The sequence below is a fragment of the Crinia signifera genome, chromosome 6, assembly GCF_055691185.1.
Source record: "Crinia signifera chromosome 6, ASM5569118v1, whole genome shotgun sequence".
NCBI classification, from domain to species: domain Eukaryota; kingdom Metazoa; phylum Chordata; class Amphibia; order Anura; family Myobatrachidae; genus Crinia; species Crinia signifera.
This window is the reverse complement of record NC_139222.1, coordinates 230,816,589-230,837,274: the sequence shown is the minus strand read 5'-3', so window position 1 is coordinate 230,837,274 and position 20,686 is coordinate 230,816,589. Positions and strand designations below refer to the sequence as shown.

The following is a 20,686-nucleotide window of genomic DNA, read 5'->3' as shown; positions in this document are numbered from 1 at the left end:
TTATGAAGGACCAAGTACTCTTTGTGAGTTATCCATGTTCATGTCCCAACCAAAGTGTGTCCCTTTTTTTGGCAGAGCTAATGTCACTGTGACCAGCGGTTGGAGTTTGGTGGAGTTAGAGTAATTCATGTAGTAGGAAAACAGAACCGCCTGGGTGTAAGATATCAATTTACAAAGTGATTAGAGAAAAAGATGATGACAAGGACACATTTGTGTACTCTCAGGAGTCTAGCGAGGGCAGGGCATGTGAGTGTTGGCGCTGGTGAGGACAGAAGGCGCCACCAAGGGCTAGCTGCACTAGGGGTTAAGGTGGTGTGTAATGTAGCAGAACTGCGTTCCATCATCTGTACTGGTAAGCGGAACTAGTCTCACCACAGCCCTGACTCTGCAAATGTATGCAGGACACAGAGGGACCCCTGAGTCCCCTCATCAGTGTCACATGAAACCTCACATCTGCAATGCTGTGGTGGAAACCCGATGCCACTCTGCGCTGTATGTGCATGCAGAACACTGGGCTGAGTCCCGGAAAGATTCAAGAGAGGAGCTGGAAAATGGGAGGTGGATATAGAGGGGTACACTGTAGGGCATATTTTGGAAGTGGGGGCAGTTTAGGACTGTGGTATGCAGGGCCTACCAGGGAAATTCACTGGAACGGACCCATGTTTAGTGATTGGCAGCTCTCTAGTCAGGAGATATACACTGCCACTGACTTTCCATGCTACACCTCTGTGGAAGCTTTTTTTAACTTTGAAAACCTCATGCATCCGTTTAATATGGAGGAGACTAAGGTTTGACCCCAGTGCTTTTGGAGAGGTACACCTTGGCAGAAAACCGTGACAAAAGAAGCACTGTATCCAATATGAAACAAGCTGTAACCCATTGCCCCCCCCCCCCCCCCCTCCATTACACTGAGCCAGGGCTTTTGGCACCCCCCCCCCCCCCCCCCCTGCAAACTATAATGTTTTTTATGGTACTGTAGATTACCTGTGCAGGGCCAAGGTGTAGGATGAGCTAGTGCAACCATTACCAGGTGGTGTGTCTCACAGCAGACTTTTATAGAGGATGATGGAGCAGACAGCCTCCTCCAGCATCCTTAATAACGAACTGATTTGAGGCAATGGTTAATTTGTGATAGACATTTTTAAAGGGAGCAGAGGCGCTGGGACCATTTATATGTAGGTCCCGGAGGTGGCAGTGGCCCGGGAAGGGGGGACACCGACTTTTTGGTTACGCCAGTGTGTGACTAGCTAATATCAAGCCTTAATTTTCACCTGATTTTAATCAGCCAAAGAACACATACATAGCCTAGATTAAAGCAATATTATAATAAGCCTATCCTTAGCTACTAAACAGACTGTGGTTGCTATGGGTAATAAAAAACAGCTTCTATGCATAAGAGAACACCGCTGTTTCTCTTTTCTGGAAGTTTAGGTGAATCTACCCTTAACTAAAACAACAAAGCCAAACATAGGAAAGTACTAAGGGCTGCGACTTGCACAAAGATTTGCAGAAAATTACAAATATTACAAATTCGGTCATAATATGGGAAAAGTTTACAGAATTGTGAAAATTATTTCTGAAACTTACAAGAAACGACTGTTAAGCACCAAGAACTAGATTAATTAATTGTTATGCAACAGGAACTAGATAGGTGCTTTAAATTCCGTATACACAATTATGTGCTCACCAATCATTAAACCTAATCTGTATACTGTTTTCATATAAAGTAAACTCTTTGTCAATGGACCAGATTTTGTGTGCATTACAAAGGTTAAACTTGCATAGCCATACAGGGGTTAAGTGTTTGTACAGTACATGACTATTTGGATTGGAAGAAGAACTTTACCACAACCTGCAATGTCTTTATATTACAAGAGAACATATTTACAGTCAGTGATCTGAGAGTGAGCGCATCTATAAACATCTTAAAGGGAAAATGTATCAATCCTTCCTATGAAGACAAATGGAGATTTTCCCATATGAACCAATTATATTCTAGATACAGATGGAGCTTTCTTCAACTAGCCATCTCTGGATAGCCATGGTGAGCCATGGCTCACCAAGGCGTATTTTTCTCAGGTGCATACAATACATAGAACAATACAGTAGGGGATTGTCATAGGATTAACTCCTATCTGTACCACTTATAGAATGAACTATCTGTACCACTTATAGAATGAACTATATACATGATAGCTAGAATCTAATTGGTTGTTTTGTGCAACTCCCCCAAAATCTTCATCTTAATCAATTCAATCCTGTTAGAGCAGAACATTCCCTAGAATTAATAGCTAACGCTTAGTTAGGAGTTTGCCATAGAAGGGTCAGTCAGTTTGTTAAGTAATCCACATATACAAGCACAATTACTGACTTCTCCCATCCGTGCTAGTAACAATTTATTGGAGTCTGGACTAGAATGGTGTAGAGCGGATATTTATTGTAATGTCATAGTTCCTACGTGCACCTTAGCAAAACAGTAATACCTGTATACAGACTGATAGTATGCCATATATTAATTAGACCCGCGCATACATTTATACATTTCACAGAAATGATGCTGCATCTCAGTAACGGACACACAGCTTCAATACAATGAACAGAAATCATTAGAACAATGTCATCATTTCTGTATTTTATCAATATATAATAAAGGCGTAGAAATCGTCAGCAGAAAGGACTGTAAAATATAGCAAGCTAAGAAAGGACGACATTTTGAGGTGTGTTTGTCTTAGCCATGCAGCATAACACCAAACGGTTATTAGAAGATGCCATGAGTTTAAGGCACTTGTAACAATGCCAAAATCATCAGGTTCTGGGGTTCAGGACAATGGAACAAATGAAAGAATAGGGTACAGCAGCTCACTAATACTGACAATCATTTTTGCCCACCAGTACCTCATAAAACACTGCACGTTACAAAGAAGGAAATGATGAGAATGGCATGGGTGACTGCTTTAAAAGAACAACTATGCATATCTTACAAAATATTAACACAAAAATATCTATATTCACACCAATACTGTATTAGCCAGTGGTCCTACTGTAAAGTTCGAGAATAGCTAATGCATTGTAATGAGTACGTAAACACTCCAATCCAGACATGCTCGGAACACACAAAATAGATGGACAGCTCACAGTCAGAGAATGATACTGTATATTTTATGAATGACATGTCAAATATTACTATGATATTGAAAATCTTGTCACATAGCTTACAATAGTGTGTACTGTATGTCACCAATGAGTTTTCTACGTATACTATTTCATATTCCCTACCCAATAGCCCCCCTCCCTCCTTTATACAGTTGTTTCATGTGCTCATATACATTTTGAGGGTTCCCCCAAGCTAGCTATGGGTGGAACCTGTGTAAAAATGAAAGTACCCACACATTGTAACTCAGACATAATCACTAGTCATGACACTGATGAGGATATGGGTAATGATGGAAATGATGTTTTTTTTGTTTATTTCTTACTATCTATAGCCTGATAGGCTAATGAAAGATCACCTACCAGTGTGCCATTTTCTCAACTCTTTGCCACTAGAGGGAGCTGCAGTGCAAGTCCAACATGACTTGGGAAGAGTTGCATGAAAATGTTTGTCCTGAAACGTAACATTAAACCTAAATATTTAGGCTGTGCCAGTAACAAAGCACATTAAATCTGCTTTGTAAAGATTAAAAAATCTACAGTAAAATGGTGCTCCAGTCTTTGGATAGATTACAGTGGAAGGATATCAAGGGAAGGGTGCTCTAGAGCTGGAAGGTACAGTGGTAACCATACTCCGAGCCATTAGATACATCTTATCATTTATGCCGTTCTACCTTTACAATTGCCATATGTCACATTGATAAAAGTAGCTATCCCCTACAACAGAGGTAGTTACAGTATATATACAATATATGCAGTTCTGTCTATGTTCTGATTGGATATATACAGTATGGTGCTTGAAGACAGGTATGGGTAAAAACCGGAACCGGACAGGACCCCGGAACGCCAGACCAGACAGGCTCCAGTCATCAATTTCTGTCATTCCAGGGCTTGTCTGGGGGGTATCCTGTCCCCATGGGGGGGGGGGGGGGATAGCGGGCTGCCTGCGACACCTGTCACCAGGACATGAGTATAATTATACATGTGCCACCTTTTTTTTTTACTTTCTATACATTTATAATAAAACCCGTGCGCTGTCAGCATTTCCACTTATATTGTGATCTTGCTCACCTTGACTTATTGCTACGTACTAATGCTTGGGCTACATGAAACATTAGGTGGCCAAGAGCTTCGTGTAACAATTCTGCCCTTTCATATTATATGTCGTAATTGCTTATTTATGTTATTATTTAACAGTAGTTATATAAAATCACCAAGTGATTTGTGCATTGCTAGAATAAGCTGTTACTTAGCTTTATGTGTGGGAACTTGCTGTAGAACAGATCTGTATCTTCTTAACTAATAGAGATAAACCTGGCCTTACAGATGGAGCCTTCTTCAACTAGCCAACTCTGGATAGCCATGGTGAGCCATGGCTCACCAAGGCCTATTGTTCTCAGGTGCAATACAATACATAGAACAATACAGTAGGGGATTAGCATAGGATTAAATCCGACAGCTCTGGTTTACTTAATCCTATTAAAGGGCTAGATGAGGATGGATCTACCTGTACCTTCATTATTATTATTTAGTTGGGCTTTGGGATACTCATTAAAAATGCTCTTTATAGAGATAAGGATCGCTGATATAGCTGTACACGTGTATCAGAGATCAAGTATATACATAGCACCTATAAAATAGAGCTTATCTGACAGTGTAAGAATGTATCTGTCACTGACAGATCATTTAGGAGAACATGTATAACATGATCCTCATCCTCATTTACAGTAAAATGCCCTTTTTTAGTGTGTGCATCTTAGCGCTCTACTCCCACATGTGACAATGGACTGCTGTCCGTCATGTAAGTACAGAAAAAAAATAAGATCCCCAGCTTCTTGGCCGCAAAGCTTCTTTAATGGGCACTATCATCAAAATGTTGCTTCATTTATATTTAAAGATAATCTCATGAATAGTATGCTGGGCTCAATAAATAAGATTGGCATCATCTTAAAGCAGTGAGCAACAATTCCACTAGTTGCGGGAGATTTGAATGATCTTCTGGGTGGCCGGGGGCATCACCCAAGATTCAGGAGCCTCCCAGACTTTCCAGTAGAGTAGGCAATTATGATATATTTAATAATCTGCTATGGTCTGTTCCATCTACAACATGTTTACATAATGGATGCCAGGATGTGTGCCCATTGTGCCATACACTACCACTGAAAGAACAATTGGCCAGAGGCTAGTCAGATAGGAGGAGGACTTGCCAGGATTGTGGTTAGTATGGGGACAAGAAGATTCAAGGGGCAGGGTGGGGAAAGAGCAGTGAGTGGGACAAGAGAAACCAACAGAAAGGGGGAGGAGTAGAACAGAACAGTGATAGGAAAGGGCTGTGGTAGGACAGAGTAGTAAAAGAGAGGGAAGGACTTACAGTAGCACGATAGGGTGGTATAGCAGACATAGAAGAAACGGGGTGTAGGGGTGCGGCTGCTATATCTGTAGCACCTGTATCAACAGGATTTCATGCTATATGGAAAAATACAGATCTCAAAACAGTTTCATGATAGTGACCCTCGAATTTCAGATTTGCTTTATCCTAAACTCACCCCTGTAGCTGCAGGTTAGAGATTGTGAAAGGTATTTGTTGTCCTAAACAATCTTTAGTAATTTCTTGAAAGAGGTGTAAATTCCCAATATCACATATTTTAGCCCATGACGACCTGAAAACCTTTTGCTTCTAGAGCACAAACAGACGAGAAAGCTCCTAACTAACTACATTCAGAACCGTAGATGAAGATGGAAGAATGAATTGATACCTTACATTATCAACAGCAAATGCAACAGTTGTGCTTTTTATTATTAGAATTTTTAAAAATCTAACAAAAGAGAGAGGTTAACATTCAGTCTGGTCATGAACACAAGTAAAAAAAACACAGCTTCAAGAATTGGTTTGACATGAACACATAATGACCGGATGATTGTGGTCCTAACAATGAGTAGAATGTAACCAAAATCCTGTTTGTTACTTTTTTGGGAAAGCGTGTACCATTAAGTTTATCACAGTGAACCCAGAGCCACCAAGAGGGGGGGAGGTAAAAATACCTGGAGCTAGGCCTGCCTTGTGGACCGGCTGCAGTGGCCCATTGAACCAAGGGCGGCCAAGCCTCAGAACAATATGGGGCCCTCAACTCTGGTCCCACCCAAACTAGGGAGAAAAAAAAGGTCTGATGACTGCACAGACCAACAGCAGAGATTTTATAATTTCCTATTGGTCCACATGATCACACACCCTTGTGTAAGAAGGCGGCTTGGGTGAGAAATTGCTGTATTAGGGCCACAGCTCCTTCTTGCAGCCCTGGTTGTACCCATTGCCTACATCACTGAGGTGCCAGGCTCTTTGTAGTCTGAACCAATATTCTGAATACAGAATAAACTGGTGATGTGAATGAGACACAGAGTACCTCATACCTCGGAGACGTCTCTAGTTAATAGTAATTCAGTTGGCTGAATTCTCTGGAATATTTGCTCAGGGAGAAAAATGCTTAGGCTCCGTTCAGTGTGGGCAATGGGTGCAAGTTGTCACATTTTGTTTGAAAGCAAGGAAAGGGTTGATTTCAGGAGGACACGGCTAGGTTTAAAACATTAATAAATATGTTCCACTATTATTTACTCTGACCTGCAGTAAAGTCATTCATTTCCGTACTTTATAGGAGGCACATGCAATTCTGACTCTGGAGCTGCTGCGGACTTACTACTCCCATCGGCCCCAGCCAGCCAGAGGTTGGTGAGAGCTGTAATACTAGGGCTAGAGAGGCAGCATTACACATTACTCTTGTAAAGACCGTGGCATATCTGCCATCATCCATGGACGGTTGAACCAAAATAAATTATTCCTTCCTATGGATTGAGCTAGCTACAAAATATGTACACGTTTCATACATTTTACACTATACTGTTCCAAGGGTTAATTGTGATCTCTGCTATAATAGAATGCATGTATTATTATTTTATTTTCTGAATGAGAGGCTTAGCTTCAGGACCACCATGTCAACTGCTATTTAAAGGTCAAAACATAAAATATGTTAAAGAGGGTTATTGTGAACTAAGCGATAAGTCCTAATGCCACTGTAGAAACTATAGCAGCATCAATCAAGGCATCATGGTGACCCCGAGCATTAATCTTCCCTAGTTCCTTCTTTTGTTCTCTAGGCAGCCATGTTTCAGGAAAGCTGTCTTCAGCAAGGCAGAAGCAGGTAAGAAAAATGCATTAAAAGTCAGTGTCCCATCCTGAGTTGTCATCAGGCGGAGGATCGTCGTTGTCTTCTGGAAAACTGTCAAAATTGCTTGTGTCCGTCGGTGATGCTACCTGCAAAACAGATGGTGCATTACTCGGTGAGACGTCGGATAAAAGAGATCAAATCAGAACCTTGTTTCAGCTGAGATTGTAATGCTCATGTGAGAGTTACAGTATTATTATTGGTTAAAGATTAAAAGGGTTTTAGCAGTGCTGTGGTGATGATGATAGTAATAATTATAATGATAATAGGGTACTTGTTTCCTAGCACAGCGCCCAGATTTACTATGTACGGCACCGTAGGGAAATCGCATCGCATCGCATGGGCCATTATAGCGCCATGCGATGCGATGCAATGCGATTTTTTCATGTATTTTTTTTTACTCATTCTACACCACTATATCGCATCGCATTGCATCGCATGTCCCGCAAAATCGCTATTTTATAGGGTGTGCGATGCCATGACATTAGGTATACAATAATATGATTGTATGTCCCAAAAATAGATTGACCGAACCCCCCACTATCCACGCCACCCCGAAGCGTGGCGAGCAGTGGCGGAACACGTCCTCCGACTTTTTCATTACCCCACTATCCACGTCGGCGTGGAGTTGATTTTATGTAGTGTGGCGAGCCACAGAGACCGAAGCGTGGTGAGCGCAGCGAGCCCCGCGAGGGGACACGGATTGCTTTAGATGTATTCCGCTTCCGCTCGCCACGCTTCGGGCTCGGTGGCTCGCCACACTATATAAAGTCAACTATTCTGTACCCCCAAGTGTAGGGGGTTAGCAATGCTGCAGTCTTATAATTAATGTTGAGGTCCTATCATCAGATGCAGCCAACTGGCACTCATCCATTCCTGGAGGTCAGCAAGACATCCATTTAGGGTTAATATTGGATTCTCAGTACCAGAAGTAAAAAGACAGGTACAGGTACAGTTGTGTATCATCTGCATAGCAGTGGTAGGCCATCCTAATTATGTCACCCAATGGTAGCATGTACACTGCAAAAAGGGGATAGTGTAGGTCCTTTTCGGATACCACATGGCAGTGGCACTGAGGACACTGTAATGTATCATTTGTGTCGTATGAGGATCAGAATTGAGATCGGACTTAGGGAATTTCTAATAAGATTCTGTCAGAGGTATTGTAATAAACTAGTCAAAATGACAGACACCACAGGACGGCACCACAGCAGCGCCATGTGGTAGTGCTGCTTGGAGCTGAAGCTCTGTCATGCTGAGCGTGCATGTATGTGTGTGTGTGTGTGTCTCCAAATGCAGCTCCATAGTTATAATGTTGTACAGTAACGCCTACTGTACTTACTGTATGTTTCCACAACATCTCTTTAGTCTAATGAAGCATACACACGGGGCAATATGAGGGCTATTTCTGACTAGATCATTTAGAAATAAAGCACGGATCGCTGTGTGTATACTCCGGGTGACGGCAATGCGTGGTCCTGCAAGTCATCATCGCCAGGCTAGATTTACAATATACTGCATGCAGTATCTATAAACCAGAGAACACTGGCCGTGGCCGGATCGCTAAGTACACAGTGCTGATGCAGTGCTGTGTGCTGTGCGGTCTGTGCTGAGCGGTCTATGCTTAACTGCATCGCTAAGCACAGAGACTCACTTGATCTATGTGTGCGCAGCATTAGCTACAAGTAAATAGGTTTAAGTGGGTGTTTAGAAGATATAGGTGGAGAGGAGATAAACAGATACAATACTTACACTTGGTATAATAGGAGGTGTCAGAGTACCTTTTCTTAAACCTTCCCAATTAAAGCCTTCAAACCATCTAAAAGACAGGAAAGAGTCACATATGCCACTTGCAGAAAATTCAACAGGACCCCACAAAATGTAATAAAAAAAATAGACTTTTTTTAGGTATCCAATCTTTTTGTATCCAAATCACAAAATATTTCATTTAATATTAGCATTACTAGTAAAACACTACTATTTCAAGGATCTTTATTGTATTATGTAGGGAAGAAATATGTAGTGAAATCATGTCGCTGATCAGTTGAAGTAACAGTTATTTGTTTGTTTGACAATCTTGAGATATAGATAATTGATTTTGTTTTGTTTCATTACTACCCTGATACATGTTTGTGTATTCTAGGACATCTTATTTCCTCCATGGTCAGTTCTTTTCTCTCTTTGCAAATTGTAACTGATTCAGACTTGATCTCAGGGCAAATTTGTTCTCAAAATAGGCAAAACCCTGCAGCATGGCAGATGTAACATGTGCAGAGAGTTAGATTTGGGTGGGGTGTGTTGAAACTGAAATCTAAACTACAGTGTAAAAACAATGCAGCCAGTATTTACCCTGCACAGAAACAAAATAACTCACCTAAATCTAACTCTCTCTGCACATGTTACATCTGCCCCACCTGCAGCACACTTGGTTTTGTCCATTAAAGAAATAATTTGCTTTGCAATCAACTCTGAATCAGTCCTAAAGTTCTTTCTGTTCACAAATATGCTGATATGCTTGTAAATAAATGCAGAACAGTTTCCGCACTGCAATGCTTATGGTATCGCCTTCCCACCCTGACATAGGATGACATAGCGGTTAAAACTTACCCCTACTGTAAAATGCAACAAAAAGTCACAAGACACTACAAAAGGTGCGTTGAATCATAGAAAACATTAAACGTGACAAGTAACATCACTGTGTGCCACATAGAGGTATACTCTAGATGCTGTGCATCATTTGCTCAGCAGAGGGCAGTATTGTCTGTTCTGCAGTAGTTTTCATCATACTGAACATGACCATTACTGAGCATTAATCATTTTCAGTGAAGTGGTGGTAAGATTAATTACTGTGACCCGGAGATGGACTATGAGGGAGGCACAAAGCATATGTTCAACTAAAACCTTTTTACTGAACTTTTCGTTAATTCATAAGTAAATGTTAAGAAACTTGCAAGACAAATCTCTCCTGACCCCCTTCCATTGTAAGTTCATCAATTACACTGGCATCAATGGGGTGCTAGCTCAGCAAGAAAGATTCAATTAGTTACTGTATGTAGAGAAATGTGCTGTAATTCTCTAACATTGAGAAATATAGGTTGTGTCTCCCTTACACAGCATGTTTGGGACCAGAGGAGTTTGGGATATCAGTTTATTACACATTTTGGATTATTTACATAACATCATTTCATATCCTGTGGATGGGACCCAAACCCAACACAACATTTATGTTACATAAACACCTTCTTCACTTAGCTTGAATGTCAGTTTGTATAATCTTTTTCATAATTATGTGCAGGAAACTAAGTTTGTGCATATTGAACCATCAGTAAGCAAAGCTGTCCCTATATTAGTCATGCTAAAAAAAAAAAATCGGGATTGTGGAAGAGTTTTGGACATAGGATTTTCAGATATGGGAGACAGTCTGTATAGATATTACCTATCAATGTAGTCTCATTCCTGGGCCAATTTATCACCATCCTTATCCTCAGAAGCATATGTGCTGTGATAACATTTGCCCAACTTGCAATGTGACAGCTGACTACATCGCACGGATGTATCATACAGAGACAGAGCTGGTGATAAAGCTCTGTCCCTGTGATGGGTCTCTGCAGCATTGTCAGGGTACTTTTCACAACAAATACCCCAATGCTGGGCTGCACATGCTCCGCCGCTGCCGCCAGCACCTCCCTCCCCATTATGATGACACCCCCAGCATCGCAAACCCCTCACCAAAGCTGATTTATACCATAGCTGCCTACCCTCCTGCATTCTGCAGGAGACTCCCTGAAATAGCAGCAATCTCCCTCTCTGCCTCATTAGTCAAGCAATCTCCCTCATTCCACCTAGCCCACATTACACTGAAAAAAGGAATGAGAGATAGATACATTTACATTGAATCAGCAGCACCATTTCCCAGCACATTACCAAGTATAGTAGTTCTTACTCACTGCTTTGGGGCTCATCTACATTTGGATATAAGTCATTTAAAAAGATTCCCCTCAGATGTAGTAGTACACACCCACGCTTCTAGGTGCCACGTTCACAATCTCTTTTCACAATCTCTCCATATATGGAATTAGACACGCTCTATGGGTGGAGCTTGCCACACTCCCTCAATGGAGCGCTGTGCAAACTACTACTTCCAACTATAATCTCAATGAAATTAGTTTCAAAAGTAGGCAAGTATGATTTATACTCACCACCTGGGGTTCGGCTTCTATAGCACTGCTGGTCTTCTGGGCTTCCTTCTTCTGTGACCCCCTGTTCTGTAAAGTGTGTTGCTGGTTTGCAGCATCACTTTACTGCACCAAGGGTCACAGAGCAAGAGTGAGCCCCAGAAACCAGCAGCCCTTACCAGTGAACTGATCACTGGATCCTAGAGGTTTTGTTTACGTAGTGATAGACACACACAGATGATCACACTGGCCCTGTCCCTGCACTGCTTTATCTGCCTTGGGGCAGAGAAAGCTGCACAAAAGCACCCAATTCACACCGGAGCCCTGTGATTGGGTAGCTGAAATTGGTGTTATCACCAGTTATGAGCGGTTTTTCATGAAAAATGCTACAAAGTCCGGTACTTGTGTATTTTGGCGGCGCCCATCGCATCGCATACCATTACGCATGCGATGGTATGCGATGCGACACGATTTCGTTGGTTAGTGTACGATGGCATACAATTTTCAAATTGTATGCCATTGTACATGGCATACAATGCCATACGATGCGATGCGATTAAACATTGTATAAGCACCCTAATGGGTGCTTATACAATGTCAAGCACCGTAATGGGTGCTTACAATGTTAAATGCACCCCCACGCCACCCCCCCACTATAAACATGAACCCGAAGCGTGGCGAGCGCAGCGAGCCCGCGAGGGGTGGTGGTACGCGTCCTACGACCTTTTCATACCCCCACTATCCACGTCGGCGTGGAGTTAGGAATAGATTAGTGTGTCGAGCCCGAAGCGTGGCGAGCGCAGCAAGCCCCGCGAGGGGACGCGGATACCTGTGAAGCCCGCGAAGGGACGCGTTTACCTGTGAAGGTATCCGCGTCCGCTCGCCACGCTTCGGGCTCGGTGGCTAGCTGCACTCGCCACACTAATCTATTCTCAACTCCACGCCGACGTGGATAGTGGGGGTATGAAAAGGTCGTAGGACGCGTACCGCCGCCCCTCGCGGGCTCGCCACGCTTCGGGTTCACGTTTATAGTGGGGGGGTGGCGTGGGGGTGCATTTAACATTGTAAGCACCCATTAGGGTGCTCAAAAGCACCCTTTAGGGTGCTTATACGATTTTTCATCGTATAGGGGGTCAAAATCGCGTTGCATGCCATCGGGTACATGGCATGCGATGCGATACGTTCATCGAACGATGGGGAAATCGGGCGCCGCCAAAATACACAAGTACCCAAAGTCCTTTAATACATTCAGATGAAACTAAAATTATGTTAAAAGGGTGAAACCCTTTTTCACATTATTTTAGTAAAATTAGTATTAATAAATGGGCCTTTAAACCAAGTGTAATGTCATGGGAACATTATATTTGTGTGTGTCTCTCGAACTAAGGTCAAACAAGCCCTGAGATAAAATAAATTTCCGCAGCATATATAATTGCCGTTATACAAGTCAGAAAGATAAGAATCATTTTCCCAACATCTTTCTGGCTAGAAGAGTCATTCTTGGCACAAATTCTATAAAATAACATTACATCGGCTCTCCTGGGTGTACAAGGAGCACGGACATTTCTACAGACACATCAACGTGTTTTATCCTGCTTCTTACAGTTGCCATGTTTTCCTACAAGGAAAATGTTTATCCTGCTAAACCTCTCTATAAGTCACTGTTTCATAGATATATATATATATATATATATATATATATATATATATATATATATATATATATATATATATATATATATATATATATATATATATGTTATGATACCAGAGGTTCTGCTTGTTGGCTGGTCCCAGCTTTCAGATCTTCTTACAGCTATAGATCGACAGATTTTTTTCATGGTATTATTTTGGGAAGCAAACATTCATTGCCAGCGTTTACTACTATACACTGGGACTCTGCAGTCATTTCTATCGTTTTACATGGTACTTCCTTAAAATATTATGTACCACTGGGGCCTGCTTATCTTGCTGAATAAGTCCATTATACATGTGGACATAGCCGTTTCTGTATGGATGTTGTAGGGACCACAGAAGATCTCTCCTGTGCACAGCACGGTGCTTTTGTGCCTCACTTTCTGCTACAATAGGATCGGGATCTTTATTGATCAACAGTTTTCAGAGTTCGACTGATGCGATCTTCAAATGGTAATAGTCCCGCAGCCCCGCTCCCTCAGGAGACAAATAACTGACTTTGAACTACAGTAACTGCAAAAACACAAATGGATTTTCACTATTATTTGCATATGTGACATTGGGCTAGATTCTCTAAGCTTCAAAAGTGATAAAATGGAGAGTGATAAACAGCCAGCCAATCAGCTCCTACCTGCCATGTCACAGACTGTGTTTGAAAAATGTCAGACAGGAGCTGATTGGCTGGCTGTTTATCACTCTCTATTTTATCACTTTTGAAGCTTAGAGAATCTGGCCCATTGCCCCTTCCCTATCTTATTCACCTCTCTGGTCTTACTGCACCATTTGCTACAGTACAGTATGTGCTAAATGCCTGCAAACTGTAGGTACATATCCGTTCATTCATTTTCTGAGTGTGCTCAGTATGATTTCCTGCAAGTAATTGAACACAGACTGGGGCACTATTTACTTTGCATCGGCCACACGGAAGTATCTCAGCTTTTTAGAATGCAGAGAGATTAATGCAGACATTTACTTTAGACGGTTGTCCCATTCAGAGGTGCCAACAGCGCCATTAGTCCCTGGTAAAAGAAAAGGGGTGTGACCGCACCCATTAAAAAAAAATGCCAGGGTTCGGGCGGGTGGGTGGCCAACCGGTGGATGGGACACCCTCTCAGGGAGAGAGAGCTGCCTCTTTCCCCCGCTCAGTAAATGGCACTGAGCAGCGTGTGCTGGGCTGGGGAGAGAGGCTGTGCTGCAGTGGCACTTTCATTTACTGCTGAGGGGTGACATTTTAACAGCATTGTGGACCCTGGGCAAAGCAAAGCACTGGGGCCCTTAAACACCCACACATGGGAACTAATTAAAAAAAATCCTAACTGGTCCCTCTGCAATCCTGGCAATTTCTCTGAATGTTACCATACAGTGGATTTTTGCTAACACTCTGACTGGTGGATAATCTCAATTATCCACCAATCAGCATGCTGACAGACATTCAATGTCTGGCTGCAGGTTGAGGGGCAGCTAGACAATGCTGCCTCACTGCTCTGTGTGACCGTAACTGCCCCTCCTCGGAGGCAAGCAATATTGTGGAGCTTTGGGCAGCAGCCCAGTGTGCCTATACCTAAAGATAGCCATAGTGATCAGTACTGTTAAGCCCTGTACACACGGTGAGATTCTGGCTAACGGTGAATATTGTCTAAGCGATTTTGACTAGATGCACAAACGATTTTGTCTTAATGACAGTCTATGATCTAGTCAAAATACCTCTGTCCCTGACAGAATAACAACAATATGGACACAGACCTTGTCTTTGACATTGAATAGTCACTTACTTGTGCTTTTGGATGTCTTTCACTCCATTTTTCAAGTTTCCTAACCTTTCTGAGGGATTGTCCCTGTTAAAGAAGAAAAAATAAATAAATTATCAAAATGTCAAACTCTCATTGACTTCTGTATTATTATAGCAGTCATGGTGCCCACACAGTGCGATTCTCAGAACTTTTTAGTTCAAAACGCATCATGTGCAGTTCACATCACACCAGGTTTATTTTGGCTATACGACCACGTAGGTCATATCGCAATCCAAAAAAGTATGTGCTGCCCGTACTTTTTGTACTAGATCGCATCGCATCTAGTTCAAATCGCACACTGTTGTAAGGTATCACATGCGATCTAGTACAAAACACACCTAGCACATAACACACTGTGTATGGGCACCTTAATAAAATATAAACTTATTCTGGGGGATGCAATTCGGTGAAAATATTGAAAAATAACAAGAAAATATTTATGTTCAGCGCAATCATTTTAAATTTAGAATATCGTTGGTCAATCGTTATTTGTGAAGCTTAGTTCATGCCCCTGGGCCCTGTGCAATGAACAATCGCCATTACGACAAGAACAAAAAAAAGTTGTTCCAGATCTTTTTGTTCTAATTAAAATAAAAGTATTACAAATAATGAAGGGAAATGTTGTTTTATTCAAAGGAATTCTTTTTTTTCATAGGCTGGTAGTACTGCTGCCACAGACCTGTTTTGTAGTAACAGTGACTCGCCACACGAGGGCAGCACACGCTAGAAAATAAAGCAAATAAAGTACAAAACGAATATAATGCATTCCAGGAAAGATAATCATTAAAACCTAAAAAATTACATATATTTCCCTTATTATTTGCACAATACCCTTCTCGATGTCTGCTCCAAAAATTGGCTTAGCTTTAATTTTTACATTTTTCACATTCTTAACGCAAACAGCTCGACCTTCAGAATGTAAGCTCTCATGAGCAGGGCCCTCTCCCCTCATGTACTTTGTCCTCTCTAAAGCCAGGTACACACTACGCTATGGGGGTTATTCTGGTTAATTCGCAAGGCTGCGAATTCCCAACCTTACATCTAAGGTTGCTCAGAGCAACCTTAGATGTGCATGTGCTCCCTGAGGGAAAGGTCCTGTTCCCATAACTAATGTAGACATCGGGAACAATCAGGCCCGGTGCTAGGCACCGGAGCGCCCCAGGCGGGAGGGGTGCCCCGGCGCTCAACTGCTGGGGGGGGGGGGGTGCGTATGGTCTCTGCCAGGCCGCCGGGGGGACGGGCGGGGGGTGCGCGGTGTCTCTGCCCGGCTGCCGGGGGGGATTGCGGAGTCTCTGCCCTGCTGGGAAGGGGGTTTACGGTGTGTCTGCCTCGACGCAGGGGGTGGGGCGGTGCGTGATGTGTCTTTCCGAACACTGCTTCTCCCTCCGGCTCTCCTGCTCCGCGGTGTGTGTGTGTGTGTGTGTGTGTGGGGGGGGGTGTGATATGGTCGCCGTGCTGCTGGGGGGGAAGGGAGAGAGTGTTCACTTACCGAACACCTGCTTCTCCCTCCGGCTCTTCTGCTCCGCTGCTGCTGCGGTGGTAGAGCTTTCCAGCTCACTACCGCCCTCCAGTGGCCGGCGCCCTAGGCAAATGCCTAGACCTGCCTAGTGGTGGCGCCGGCCCTGGGAACAATCATCCAGAACCTGTGTCCGTATGCCCAGAATACGGTGCTGACATTCTCACCTGCATAGTTTTTTTATTAGATTAGCAGCATTTTTGGTAATCTTCTTTGGAAACTCAATCATGTCGATTCCTCTCAATATAATGTTATACGTCTTCATGGGGTCTGGACCTGAGAATGGGGGGCTGCGAGTGGAAAGGACACAATTATTGTTAATGAAAACTCATCACATTTATTAATATGATCCTATGCATAATGGAAGATGTATCATTAGTATTCATTAGATATAACAGAAAACACATACAGTCTACATCTAAAAGAAAGCTCAGATTCTAAACGTATGGACACAAGACGGGGAGCATTCGCCAATCATAGGAAACGCAGCAATATTATCGGGGTGTCACAATAACCTATGATGTCCTGATAACATTTCTTTAGTTGGAGGACACCCCTCTTTATCACATATATATTATTTACCATATGTACTACTTTCTCATCTCCCCCCTATCTTGGAGAAGATACCCCCCCCCCCAGCATGTTGCAGCATAGCTGGGCAGTAGTGCATGTGTGGGGGGCTTCTGATTAACCAGAAATCCCCTCCTGAGAAAGGAGAGAGACCCGGCCCATCACAGCAAATTGCCGCAATTTGCAGACTGCATTCCTCCCCATCTGAATCATGCTGTAAGAGTGTGTGTGTATAAAGTATATGTTTGTATGTATGTGTGTAATGTATTATCATTTATCACCTGCTTATGGCAGCACCGACTGTAATTAGGACTCTTCTATTAGGAGCGGCTACACTGATCTAACATCTGATGCCGTAGTTGTAGTTCCCGAACACTTGGCGTGCCACAGGTTGTCTAACTCTGAATAATATTATCATGCGCACGCCATATGCAGGGTTGCCTACTTTTAAAGTCTCCTCTCTGGGAGAAGCCTGGAGAAGAGAATATCAGCAGCATTTTGGGGGGTGGGACCTGATCTATTCACGGGTCTTTGAGGAGGGGCGGGGCTAAATGATGCAACTCTGTCCATATGTATGTATACAGTATGACCTGGCAGCACAATACAAAAGCAAAGCACTAGCAAAATAAAGCAATGGAATTCCCCATGTATAAGGTCACTCCAGGTAGTCGGATTTCAATCCCTCTGCTTTCATTGTATTTTCCAGCTTTCATACATTGCACTATATCTCCTTGTTAGATAAGCATTAGCTTACAATGATGAGTGCCAAGCCTGCTGCTGCCAGTGATATAATCAAAGTGACAAAGGCATAAATTTACTATAGTTTGCTTTTTCTATTTTTACCATGGCGATGCTCATACCTGCCAGTCAGGAGTTCATACATTAAGATTCCCAGTGACCAGTAGTCTGCTGAAATGTCGTGACCTTTGTTCAAGATGATCTCTGGAGCTACATATTCCGGGGTTCCGCAAAAAGTCCATGTTTTCTTACCAAAGCCTATTTTCTTTGCAAAGCCAAAGTCAACCTGTGATAGAAGCATATAATCAAAGCCAAGTAGCGGGTATTGTGCTCGCCCCCAGACAAAAGATGGATATTAATCTGCACTCCACACTATAACAAAGAAGAAACCTTTCAGTCTGCACTAAGCAAAAAGCAGTTACACGCAGTTTTCATGAATATTTTCTAACAGGTCAAGAACTCTAAAAATAATAGAAAAGTGATGATCTAGATGAAATATTAACCATCTTTTCAACAAAAAGTAAAATGGAGAATCATGGAAATCTTTGTAAATATAAATACATTTGACCCCCACCGGATCAGAGTCAGAGGTGGCTGCAGTGCTTACTGTATGTTTGCGCAGTTGAACAATTGTTTGTGTACTGTGCATGGGCCACAATTGCACTGTTCACACAGAGTGATTGAGTAGTGAAAGCTGTTTATTAGTGAAATGACTGAAAGTTAGTGAGTGTTTGGGTAGGTAATGAAGGGGGGGTGGCTTAAAATGCAGGCGTGATTGAGACTGGGTGTGCAAATTTGTACACAGCTGTGAGGGCTCCTGTGTTTTATTCTGTGTACACATGGTGTGATTTTGCTTGCGATTTGATCCCAGTTCGATTGGGATCGAATGGAACAGCAAGCAAAACGCATTCGATTTGGACTGTATAGTACAGATCTGTATTACACTTTCTTGCCTGCACAGTCTATTTTCCTGTTTGATTTACACTAAACCGGAGTGTGCATTAGGATCAAATCGGCGTCGAATGAGGCTGAAAACCGTTCGATAGCTAATCGATTTTTTTATTCGATTTCAGTCTAGTCAATATCGAATACAAAATCTCACTGTGTGTACACAGCTTTAGTAAGAGAAAACTACATGGCACATTGGATGATATCAGTAACCAGATTTAAACACTGCATGATAATACAATTCCGAGATTTTGATTACATATAGTTTTGCAAATATATGAATAAGCCCCCAAGCCATTGTTAAGGCTTCTCTGTGTTTTGGGGGTCCCTATGGCTATATCTAGATGCAGGGTGCAGTACCCCAAAAATCAGCATAAGTTAGAAAGTACAGAGCAGCACATCAGTGAGATAATTTAAATATTAATGTTAAGATGCCCATAGACGCTCCGATGCGGGCATCTGTTTTGTGCTTAAATAGCACGCATCGCATTGCATGCCTTTGTGCATGCCTTGTGCATGCAAAGCGATGCGATGAAAAGCATGTACAAAAAGTATGTGCAGCACATACTTTTTGTACTGTACGATGAGCTGCCACGGGAGCGCGCATCTCAAAGTACAAAACGGACACCGCCGCATCGGAGCGTCTATGGGCACCTTTAGTGTTGAGAATCCAGAGTTATATATACAGAAAGTGATGCAAACGTAATCTAACACTTTTCTTCACTAACACTATTTATTATTTGAATTACATTCATTACTTAACCATCAGTCCTTGTATTTAGCTCTGGCCATTCAACACTAACATTTATTAACACTTTAGTATTGTCACTGGTGTGCTGCTCTGGGCTTTCTGGCTTAGCCTGATTTTTTGGAGTGCTGCACGCCATACCTAAATAGAGCAATAGGGACCCCCAATACACAGAGAAGCCTTGCTGATGGCTTGGTGGCTTATTTATATTTTTGCAAAAATATATGTAAACAAAATCTCTTAATTCGATTATCATGTAGTGTAAATATGGATACTTATATCATCCAATGTGCTGGGAAAACCATGTATTTTTCTCTTACTCAGTATTACCCCTCCCTTTTATGCATTCTGATAAACCTCAGGGTTGCGTAGATTATTGACATAGATGTACAACCAATGTATTTGTACGTACACAGCGGATCAGAAGTGTCTCTTTGCGTAATGCCAGTGATCAGTATAAAGCTCTTTTGTAAAGTGTATGATCCTACAGTTACATTATCTAGATCAGGGTGCTAACCACCCATATCCCAAACTTACTTGCCGGACAAAAAGTGCAACAAACAACACACACACAGGTCCGCCATAATGGGGGCGCTCCGGGTACAGCTGTCCCGGGCCCAGCCTCTCTGAGAGAGAGAGAGGCCGGGGCCCTTATTTTGCTCACTGCATCCCCCTCCGCTGTGCTGTGCTTCTTCACATCATGACGCTGGCAGCTAATTAATATGCAGCACCGGGTGGTGAGCCAATCAGAGTTAGCATACCGTTACCCAATCAGAGTGGCTATGGTACACAAGCTCTGATTGGCTCACCACCTGTGGCCACATATTAATTGGCCGCCAGCATCCTGAATCTGAAGTCCGGGAGCAGGGCTTTGTTCAGCCACTGAGCAGTGCAGGTAACACAGCGGAAAGGGGAGACAGGGGAGCCGGGCGGTAAGTGTAGGAGGGAGGGAGGGGGGAGGGGCCGGGGCGGTGCCTGGGGTCAATAGTTTTAGAACACTACAATTTATCGAGTGTTTGTAGAAATTCAAGCAATTATAGTCCACTGAATTTTCTATACTGCTACAAGTGTAAGCTATAAGCTGCTGGAGGTTAGGAAAAATGGTCAGGTTAGCCAAAACTATTTTTTAATCATTAACT

At 42.6% G+C, this 20,686-nt stretch overlaps 1 protein-coding gene across 7 annotated transcripts in view; it reads right to left on the bottom strand.

The window, feature by feature from the left end:
* Positions 1-2,420: 2,420 nt before the first annotated feature.
* The window catches only part of PRKG1 (protein kinase cGMP-dependent 1), a 983,026-nt gene continuing 964,760 nt past the window's right edge, over positions 2,421-20,686 (bottom strand). For all 7 annotated transcript variants that reach the window (XM_083149086.1, XM_083149090.1, XM_083149085.1 and 4 more), the window contains 5 exons: positions 17,974-18,137; positions 16,711-16,833; positions 15,010-15,072; positions 9,120-9,186; positions 2,421-7,456 (listed from right to left, as the gene is read on the bottom strand). In XM_083149086.1, coding sequence (XP_083005212.1) covers positions 7,358-7,456; positions 9,120-9,186; positions 15,010-15,072; positions 16,711-16,833; positions 17,974-18,137 — 516 coding nt within the window. In that variant the 3' untranslated portion in view covers positions 2,421-7,357. The remainder of the gene's footprint in view (positions 7,457-9,119; positions 9,187-15,009; positions 15,073-16,710; positions 16,834-17,973; positions 18,138-20,686) is intronic.